This window comes from Engraulis encrasicolus, chromosome 11 (assembly GCF_034702125.1).
Source record: "Engraulis encrasicolus isolate BLACKSEA-1 chromosome 11, IST_EnEncr_1.0, whole genome shotgun sequence".
NCBI lineage: Eukaryota > Metazoa > Chordata > Actinopteri > Clupeiformes > Engraulidae > Engraulis > Engraulis encrasicolus.
Genome location: NC_085867.1, coordinates 49,232,428 through 49,243,565, shown reverse-complemented (window position 1 = coordinate 49,243,565; position 11,138 = coordinate 49,232,428). Strand labels below are relative to the sequence as shown.

Below are 11,138 nucleotides of genomic sequence, written 5' to 3'. Positions count from 1 at the left end.
CTGCCCATTCACTAATGTTACCTTTTTCATGAATACTTACCACCACCATTAAATTCTAAGTATTCATTATGACTGGAAAATTTGCACTTTTCATACATGAAAAGGGGGATCTTCTCCATGGTCCGCCATTTTGAATTTCCAGAAATAGCCTTTAGCTGCAAATATGACTCCACTTGGACCATATAATACTCGAAAATAATAGTATATTATTTAGTAAACTTTCATGAAAAGATCAAATTTGGCAATAGGCAGCCCAGTTTCAATGATCAGATATAGTTGCAGTACCTTTTTTGACCATTTCCTGCACAGTGTCCCTTTAAAGCGGGGGCGGGGAACCTATGCCCCGGGGGCGCGTTTACGCCCCCTGAAGTAGTCTTATCCGGCCCCCGATATGATTTTAATGTTATACAGTTTCACATGAAATATGACATATTTTGTAAAGCAATCTTAGACATTATATTTGCAATAGAAGGAAGTGATGTTCCAGGGGACGTAGTGAAGGTGGGGTCTGTTGTAAGGGTGGCCTGGCCGCCCTCAATATAGGCTTAAAGTGCCAGGGGAAAACCCTGGTTTGTGTTCATAGTACGGCCCTTGGAGGATTGTGTTCATAGTATGGCCCTTGGAGGATTTGAAGTGGCCCGCCAAATGAAAAATAGAGACCAGTGCAATTATGAGCCCAAATTCAAATCCTTTCAGAAACCGACGGCAGAATGCAAGAGGAAGGAAATGTGCATTTCTTCTGACTGAAAAAAGTTACAAAGACAAAGTAATGGTTGTCTCGACGGAGCATGTTGTCAATTCACAATGTAAAGCATTTTTACTTCATAGACAAGTGGGGACTGGGTGTGTGGGGGATGTCCATTGAGCCACGCCCATGTCCATGTGAATATCAAGCCTTAACATTGAAACGAATATTGGAGCTGTAATAAAATGAAAATTAAATAAAAATGATAGAAAAGTGAAAATAAAGTCTTAGTATATACACTAAAACGACGCAGAAAAATACACACACATTTGTATTCTGAGAGATAATTAAATAATAGTAGGCCAATTGAAACTAGTATAAAACTTGCACAAATAAGAGACTTGTGGGTTCAATTGCCTATGCGTCCTTATAATAATAATAATAATAATAATAATAATAATAATAATAATAATAATAATAATAATAATACAAATAATAGTAATAATAATAATAACTGTATTTGAATAGCACAATATCATACAAGGCATGACGCTCAAAGTGCTTAACACATGGATAAAGATCAATGTTAAAGATGAAAAAAATAAGAAGTGAAGTAGAAAAGAGAGACAGAAACAAGAAAGAATAGCAAGAAGACAAAAGAAGAAACTAGAGGAAACTTGTGCCAAAGTAACCATTATAAAGCATCTTCAAGGCTTTCCATTTTTTTCCACGAGGAGGTGAAACAGTTGCCACTCATGAGTTTCCGTTCTCCTGCTGCTGCTGCTGCTGCCACCTCCATTATCTTCCAGCCAATTGTTTTCCATGATGGGGTCCTATTTCTATACAGTCGCCATGGCGATCTCACAGGGGAAATTAGTATAATCGCCAGCCAGATGTGGGGACTGCTCTTTTCAGCTGCTGCCTGCCTGAAGATAAACAACACTGAGCCGAGAGGAGCTGAGCTGAGGACGAGGACCCTTCCCTTCCCATCACCTCTTGCAGCGAGACGAGACCAGACGAGACGCTCACCAGGTAAGACCATCCCTCACCTATAATGCTTCCTTTGGCAATTTAAACCTTCACACCGATATTGGCGCAAGAATTGCTCAATGATGATGATGTTTACTATTGATCATTGTGGTTTAAGGAAAACAACTCAAAGACAACAGACTTAAAATCTGATGAAGAGAATGTTTTACAAGGCTAAAAGATCTCATGAATGACACCTGCTTTCAGGTAATATTGCCACTCCTCCCCGTTTTGGCTCCTGGTCTTAACCCATTGATGCTGGTTGTTGCGTTGCGCAACACTGGACCTGGCGCCTGGAGCTGCATTACGCAACATTCAGGCTCATGAGATTTGAGACAACTTTTTTTTTTAAATCTGTCTTTGTTTGAGATGAATGAACACATTCTAATGAAATATGAGGATCTTAGTGTTTAAATGCAAATTATTACATGTTTTTATGTGCTTCAGAAGCTGAGATATTTAGGTTTTTATAGGCTGAGGGCAGCTTTTCTTAAAAGGGGCATTCAACACCCTTTTTTGCAGGTGCCTTAGACGTCAGTGGATTAAATGGTCTGTCTTGGGTACAGTATATAGCCTACGGTATGCTCTATTTTTTTTCTGTTGACAACAATGCTGTACAGTTGAATGAAGAGCACTGTATTGTCAGCCCTACTTTCAGGTGTAGAATTATTTTCTCCTTTCCTGTTGTATTTATTGTCTAAGCGAGAGTTGTATAAAGTAGAAGTAGGCTTCTTCCAGATGTGATTATTACAACACTAGTAGTATGATATTACAAAGTTGAAACCATGTAGTATCATACCACTAGTGTTGCAATTGTATCTGCAAGACTACCTCTACTTCTACTTTATACAGCTCTGGTCAAAGCCGTGTGAAAAGTAATGAACGTTCATCTGTGATCTGTACAGCAGGACTTCAGCACAGTTCTGTTGCTGATCTTTCTGCTTGAAGTGTTAGAATTGTTTTCTGCTGTCTGTACTGTTGTAGCCTATTTTATGTCAAAGCCATGTGAAAAGTAATGAACGTTCATCTGTGATCTGTACTGCAGGACTCCATACAGCACAGTTCTCCTACTGATCACAGTTTGCTGCTGATTTTTCTGCTCCAAGTTTCCCTGCGGTTGTGGACTTGAACGCCCTACTACTCTAGACCAGGTACATGTAATGTAGGCCTTCATCTCTCTCAAGAGTTTTTACTTGCTTCTTGAAGGCTAGCTACTACACTAATGCTTGAACTGTGTATCTGTGTGTTTGTGCTCTACTTATCCGTGTTAATGTACCGTTAAATTAGAAAACAACAACTAATCATACTTAGCATCAGCGCTTTTTGTTCTGTGTATTCCTGTGCACTTTGTTTGTACTAGTGATGTCACCTACTATAATTAAGTTGCTTTGGTTTTTTTTTTAAAAAGCCTCTGCCAAATGCATCGTAACCAAAAAGAGAAAAGGGATTCTCTGGGTCTTGTATCCAATAAGTGAAAAAGGGTGCAAAAAAAACAAGTAAAAACTCAATTTGAGGCATTCTTTAGTAAAGTTAAAAAGCCTTTATTAAATGCCAGTGGCATGTAGCCAGAGTTTAATAAAGGCTTTTTGATTTGAAGTAAGGAGTGCCTCGGCTCAAATAATGCATTGTAATGTAATTGTAATGTATTGTAATGTAATGTAATACTCTTTAGCGCCATCATGCCGAGCAAACTCGAGGCGGCCATGGACTCTCTCATCACGGTGTTCCACAACTACTCGGGCTCCGAGGGGGACAAGAACAAACTCAACAAGGGAGAGCTGAAGGAGCTGCTGAACAGCGAACTCACAGACTTCCTACGGGTATGTTCCCCCAAGACTAAATAACTGTTTTATCATAGAAATCCTATGGGTGAGTTCCCCCAAGACTAAATAACTGTTACATCACTGACTTCCTACGCATGAGTTCCCCCAGGCAAGAGGGCTGAGGTTAGCCTCACGAGCCATCCTACGTACTTCCGCCAAAGGATTGACTCCACTATGGTAGACTGGCCTTGCTCTTCTGTAGAGTGCCTGGAGCAGTAGAATTTTGATCGCAACGCCCCCAACCCCCTCCCCCCCCCCAGAAAACAGCCAAAAAGCGAATAAGCGCCCCATGTAGGGGCGAAAGGGGGAGGACGCTCGTGACAATGACGTACACATCTGCGCCAGAACCATTAGTCTGAGCTATGTTGTTGTTGAGTGACTGCCGGCGATTGGATGAGAGGTGTTCAATAATTTGAAATCATAACTGAGTGCAAACTTCCTGCTTCCTGCAATCGCTTCAGAGCAAACAAATGCCAGACCATGAATACGAAATGAAATGGTAGTATTATGGGATGGTCAGGACCAGGCTAGGCTGAGGTGGGGCCAGTGTTTTTTTTAAGGGGGCCACATCCGCAATCGGCAAAAGAGATGCATTTTTAATGTTATGATTATGAATATATAACAACATACAAAAATGTATATCATGTTGTGGTTTGAAATTAATATATTAAGTACTCATCAGCTATTCAGCACAGGGACAAGGAGGAAACTGTTCTACAGTTTCTACAGTTTACAACTAGAAGCACTCAGGGAGCGCAGACCTCCGCCAAGGAAGCGGCTTGATAGAACATTTGCCTATGTTGCACCGTATTTTCATTGTAAGTCTTTCTGCCTTCTTTTTGTGGAGTTAGAAACTGGAATGTTGAATTGACCACAATTCAATTTGTGGTCACTAGGGGCGTTTAGATTTATAGGCCAGCAATGGTGAAGAATCTTTAAAAAGGTCCTGGTTCCGGTTCGTGATCCGGATCACCACTAGAATTTAATCACTTGTTCTTTGGGTCATTACCAACAACTTCACAAAATTATGTCCAAATCCGTTGATTAGTTTTGGAGTTATCCTACTGACAGAATCTTTTAAAAAGTCCTGGTTCCGGTTCGTGATCCAGATCACCACCAGAATTGAATCGATTGTGTGAGCGCGTCTCTGCCACTTCTTAAGCACATGACTAGGGCCGTACATGGGGCCCTGATCACTTAGTCCAGTGAGGGGTTCTCCCCAGGGAGAGAGGAGGCACAGAATTGGGTTCTCATTACATTGTATGTAATGGGTCGGGGGCCCTTTAAAGGGGTATGCCACTATTTTGGGGCTTAATACAGTTAAAATCGTTGGCTGGGGTTTATAAAGGTGGTAAAGTGTCTTATTTTTCATGTTAAAAATGCAGTAAAGCACTGACTACGAACCACCAAGAAGGCCAATTAATCTGAATACAAGTTCCTGTTTGCTTATTTATTGTTTAATGCCACTTATAGGCTATCCTTTTGCACAGCAATAAAAGCAGGGTGCACAGCAATAGGCCTATGTTATGCGGGGGGGAAACAGGTAGATGATTTTGCTTTGTGATGAACACGTTGAGAAAAGTGTAATCACTTACACGGATGAAATCTTCCGACCCAAAGTACCATTTTTCACTCACAATACCCGTGTAATAAATCCATTTGACATTGTCTTGAAATTATAGTTGAGCTTTAGTATTTGTCTTAACAGTTTGAAAACACACATGAACTGATTAAAATAGCTACTAATGGAGTAAAAATGACCTAGTATCTGCCGGGGATGCATAGTTTTCCAAGTAAGGAACCTGTTTGAATGAATCGCTTCCTGACCACTGCTTCTCCTGGAGACGCGCAGTTAGTAACTCCTTAAAGTTCCTAGTCCTTGTGTAAATTATGCTCTCTGCATTTTTATCTAATCATTTTAACGTAGATATTATTCATCAGTTGAAACATTTTGAAATGCTTTGGTTAGCTTACATATAAGGAATGTTCATTAAAATGTGAATTTAAAAAAAAATCACTGTAACTAGTGTTTAAAAATCGGTATGGTGCTCTTAAAATAATTGTTCAAGAAGACGCTTTTGCACACCTCTGTAGGTGGGCAGGTGCGTAGGATATTATCCCAGTGGGGTTGTCATTGAAGTGTAAAGAAATCCTGCACACTGTCCATTCCACTAACAAACTTTAATACAACATGAAGAAGGTCGGATGAAAGTTTGTTGGTGGAATGGACAGTGTGCAGGATTTCTTTGCTCTTAAAATAATGAATTCTTAGACAAATCCTTAGCAGGTGAGCTGAAGAAAAAATTGGCGCGTGCATTTTCTTCCTCTGGGGCTAAGCACCCCCTGTAAACCTAGTGACGGGCCTGCCTTCATGCATTTGTTGCTATTCATGCATGCTCAGCACAGAGACACACACACACACACACACACAAACACACACACACACACACACACACACTCACACACACACACACACACACACACACACACACACACACACACACACACACACACACACACACACACACACACACACACACACACACACACACACACACACAAAGTTCCTGGGCCAACACTTTCAGGCCATTGGCCCACAGTGTAAATGGGGCTGATATTGACCTACACCAGTGTTTCTCAAACTTTTTCAGATCAAGGACCACTTTGTCCCCCCAAAAATGTTCAGGGACCACCTGTCTACTGAATTGACAGTTGACGGGTGCTTATTTGACACTTACTTCTTATTCACATTTACAAGCCTGGCTTATTGTGGTGAAAATGATAGCTTTGTAATAATATTACAAATATAGTCTACTGCTAGTTTGCCTTGGAAAAGTAGAAATCCCCTTGCGGACCACCTGAGCTCTGTCGCGGACCACTAGTGGTCCCCGGACCACACTTTGAGAATCACTGGTCTACAACAATTTTGCTAATTGTGGCGTAACCCCCCCCAGTCACCGATTCTCACAAAAATCGTTCTGTTTTTTTATTCTAAAGATTTGTTTTAATTCAATATCTCGTGTATTTATTGTGGAACATGTTTGTCATTTCACATTTTTTTGTTTTCTGCTTTCAGTCTCAGAAAGATCATGTATGGTGGAGAAGATCATGTCTGACCGTTGTTTGTAAAAAGAGAGAGAGAGGAATGCTTCACAGGGTCATAAAAACAACTTTTGAGGCGATCCTGACTAAAGTTAAAAACGTCAGTAAGGAGTGGCTCAAACGTTTTTTTTATCTCTTCATGGTATTTGCTTGTTTTCTGCTTTCAGTCGCAGAAGGACCCGCTGCTGGTGGAGAAGATCATGTCTGACTTGGACTCCAATCAGGATAACGAGGTGGACTTCAACGAGTTCGTTGTGCTTGTAGCCGCGCTCACCGTAGCCTGTAATGACTTTTTTCAAGAGCAACAGAGCAAGAAGGCAAAGTAATGGGGCCAATCGGGTTGATTTTCTTTCTTTTTTTTTTAGTGTAACTAACTAGCCCAACCTTTAGCTACAATATCATCCTAATAGATGTCTTAGGTCTTCAGAATCTCCTCTACTGGTTGTGCCTAGGGTCTAGTCTAGACAGGGCGTAATGGCATTTAGTCATTATACTGCAAAATGCTGGAACCAGCTTCCTGTCCATATTACAACTGCCCCAACAGTATCTTGTTTTAAAAGTAAATTAAAAACAGCCCTTTTCTCATCTGCCTTTGGTGATCATGAGTTAATTATCTACCCTCTGTAACACAATATATATATATATATATATATAGTCCTTCTTTTCTTTTTTCTCTTTCTCTAATCTTTAGCATATTGAATAACAATTGTGTATGATATTGTGCTATATAGTCATTTTGATTGCTTGCTTGCTTGATTGATTGATTGATTGATTGATTGATTGATTGAATTTAGCATCACTTGAGAACACATTGAACAAGTTTGTGGGTGGGTGGGGGGTTGTCATCATGAACAATGTGAAAATGTGAAATATGAAAAACCTGTTTGAAGAATTTTATTGGGCTACCATAATTTTGGCATCACACGTGCCCCATGTCTTGCATTGACATTACTTTTCCATAATTCACTGTGTGTATTCATTACTGTGATGTTCAGCTGTATGTAGGCAAGTAAAAGGCTTTTACAATGTGGTATTGAGTGGTATTAAAATGCATTGTCCATGAAAAACATTGTAGTCTATTTTTTGAGGTGGACCATTTCTATTATTTTACAACAACACAGATTTGTTTTAAACCTAACCACTATCCACACTTGCAGAGCAGAACCACACAACTCTGAGTTTTTACATCCAGGTCCAGAGCTAGGCTGGGACCAACAAACGGCCCGGCATTTTTGTCATGTCACATAGCCACCCCATAGCCACATGCCACATAGGCACATATGCTGTTTGCAGCTACAGATGCCCATACAGGACACTGGAAAAATATTCATCATAGACATACTGTCAGTGCATAAGGAACAAAACCAGCACAAAACAATCTGAAAGGAAACTGAGCATTTGAGTGCAGTGAGAAACCTTATGCCTTTAAAAGGTGCACTGTGTAAAGTTTTTAGTAGTTTATTTCCAGAAGTCATACTTCCCATTCACAAATGGTACCTTTTTTATGAATACTTACCACCACCATCAAATTCTAAGTGTTTAATATGATTGGAAAAGTGGCACTTTTCATACATGAAAAGGGGGATCTTCTCCATGGTCCGCCATTTTGAATATCCAGAAATAGCCATTTTTAGCTGCAGAATGTGCTATACTTTGGTCATATTAGTAAATATTAGTTTATTATTTAGTAAATATTCGTGAAAAGATGGAATTTGGCTATAGCCAGCACAGTTCCCATAATCAGCATACTTGCAATACCTACAGTGCTCCGGCCACATCCTACACAGTGCACCTTTAACTAATGACTTGGCCAATGCTAGCTGCAGATGTTGCATATTTGGCGCCACCTACAGGCAGTGCAAACTACTACTGTTGGACAGACAGACAGGCAGGCAGACAAAGGTCAATGCCTGGCTTAATCATCTCCATATACTGTATGTAACCAAAATATCATTAGCAATTACATCTCTGCAAGCATACAGGTCATATATAGTGAATAAGATGTGCAAAACGCGTCTAAGTGTTGTAATCATGTTATGCCCATTAAAATAAAGGCATTTTAACTACAAAGAAGATGAGTGCCTCCTTGGTATTCTAATACTTTTAAAATGAACTAAGCCTGAGTATGGGGGTATGTCTTCACAGTATGTGGTGAGTACAGACTATTTATACGTTGTCCAACAATACATCAATCACTATCGTAAAAATGTCCGCATGACATCATAAGACTTTGGGTGGATTCCAATATGTGGACTCCTGTCCTCCACCTGTGCTTGTGGGGGCTCTTTTAACAAAGTAGACACTTGTACATCACACCTCACTGTGGTGGCTAGATGCAGGGCAAAAACATCAATGGACAAAATAGAGGTTTGCACATTGAAAACTGCAAATACAATACTCCCAGTAAATACTCTTAGGTAACACTCAATAAATACTTTTAATTTTATTGGCACACGGAAGAGGAAGCCAGTGGCAAGGGCACAGATGTCAGGTGACCTTTGACCCCAACTGAATCTGTTCCTAGAATTCTCTTCAACCTTCATGAACAAGTTTTCTGCTAGACTCCCTCGGTATCATCTGACACAGGGTAGTTTTATGACCCACGGCGCCCTCTACAGGGCTGGCTTGGTATGACTGCACCACCCACTGGGCACATCTCATAGTAGTTGGAGGAGGTATGTAGGTCTGCACACTGCCAATATTAAAACTTAATAAAACTATAAAAAATAAAGTTAAAAGGGGGTCCATGATGAATAATTGGTGTTAAAATGAAACATTGGTACTGTGTATCGGTATCGTATGCTATATAGAGTAGAGCAAGGAAACTTGAATGAAACTTAATGTACCTTGAAAGAAACTTAATGAATCTTGGAGCTAAATAAAGATGTTCAGCAGCACACACAATGCACCTAGCACAGATGCAACATAATCACATGCATTTACAGTATTTATACCATTATAATACACAGTAACATAATAAGGGATGCAGTGTGACATATTGTATTCATGTCCATCCAAGATGTAAACCAAATGTAATGTAACATTTTATTCTATACATAACATTTTATTCTATTTTTTGGAGCTTATCGGCAGTGTGCAGACCTACCTCCTGCAACTGTCTGACACTTTTGTTTGGCACCAGCAAAAATTGGTTTTTGGATGTGTGGTGTGCCACCCAAAATTACCCAAAACTAACACATTTCAAAATACCCAATATACAGTATTATGTCTTAGAGATGTGGAAGGGCTCCATTTTGGTCACATGTCCTTCATGGTACGCACCTTTGATGATTTCTCTTTCCCATTCTCACCCTCTCTTTCATAATACTACATTGTGCTGTACACACGTGCACACGTGCAAATATGCACTCAGGGGTGCAATTACATGCAGCACATTCAAATAATTTTCCCTCACACTTTTCAATTTCAATAAACATTTATTTACTTAACCATTTCCAGATGTGCTGTCCTCTTCTCTGAATGTTTTTTGGGGGCCCTGTGTTGGGCAGTAACATGGTTTTATGGTCCGCTTGGGTTGAGGATACCCCCTACCCTACCTATACCCCTCTCCAGTGGGGGATGGCTACGGTCGGGGCCGGACTGGTCAACTGGCGTACAGGGCATTTTCCCGGTGGGCCGACAGTCTCCAGGGGGGCCAATGCTTTTTTTGTTGTTTTTTGTTTTTGTTTGTTTGTTTGTTTCAAATTTTCCCCTTAGAGACTGGCCCATAATTTAGATGGTGTGGCCCATCGACGCATCCTTAATACACAGTGGACTGAAGCCATCATAACTGTAGTAGCCCCTAAGGGGCCGTACACACATATCGCTGCTATTTACTAGCTTCTCGCTTGCTCGCCTACTCGCCTCTCTTTCATAGAACGTTCGCTGAAAGTTCCCGCGGCTTTAACTGCCAATGAACAGGCGAGAAGTACCGAACTCTGCCATCCAATTGGTTACTCGCTTACTCGCGTCGCTCGAAGATAAAATATTTTCAACTTGGTATCCGCCCACATCGCATCGCTTGTACAGTACTCGCCTACTCGCCTGCTAGTCTCGCTGGAACACATTGACATTCTATTGAGTTCATTCGCTGAGCGAGTAACTAGCAGCGACGTGTGTGTAAGGCCCTTAAGGGGGAGTGGGGGAGAGGGACTGGTCTATGCCAAAAATGCCGGACCCGATTTCTTGTCCCAGTCCTGGCTATGGTTACCTTAGACATGGATTGCATAAGAGCTGGTAACGACAGAGAGGCAGGGAAATTCTTACACTTGGAAAGGAAAAGGATTGTTACCCAATATACAAATGATTGGTAAGAGGTTCTGTGTTTCAGTAGTATTTTAAAAGGCAGATTTCAACACTTCAGCTCCCATCGACTTGACCTTCGATGTCTCTTTGGTGGCTGTATTTGTCAACATGCAACAGGTTTTATGAAATGATTCTAGCCTAGGCCTATATATAGTACATGTGGTATCATTAATTATGCACCCCATAAATGGGGA

The 11,138-nt window shown here is 40.7% G+C and overlaps 1 protein-coding gene across 1 annotated transcript; it reads left to right on the top strand.

Moving 5' to 3' along the window:
* Positions 1 to 1,579: 1,579 nt before the first annotated feature.
* On the top strand, positions 1,580 to 7,245 carry s100z (S100 calcium binding protein Z). The gene is made up of 4 exons (XM_063211409.1): positions 1,580 to 1,717; positions 2,760 to 2,865; positions 3,387 to 3,534; positions 6,807 to 7,245. The coding sequence occupies exons 3-4, from the start codon at positions 3,394 to 3,396 to the stop codon at positions 6,963 to 6,965; spliced, it is 300 nt and encodes a 99-aa protein (XP_063067479.1). The 5' UTR covers positions 1,580 to 1,717; positions 2,760 to 2,865; positions 3,387 to 3,393; the 3' UTR covers positions 6,966 to 7,245.
* The last annotated feature ends 3,893 nt before the right edge of the window (positions 7,246 to 11,138 follow it).

Coding starts and splice junctions, on each gene's coding strand:
- s100z (XM_063211409.1), top strand. CDS start 3,394: ATGCCGAGCAAACTCGAGGCGGCCATGGACTCTCTCATCACGGTGTTC. Junction 3,535..6,806: donor AACTCACAGACTTCCTACGG/GTATGTTCCCCC, acceptor TTCTGCTTTCAG/TCGCAGAAGGACCCGCTGCT.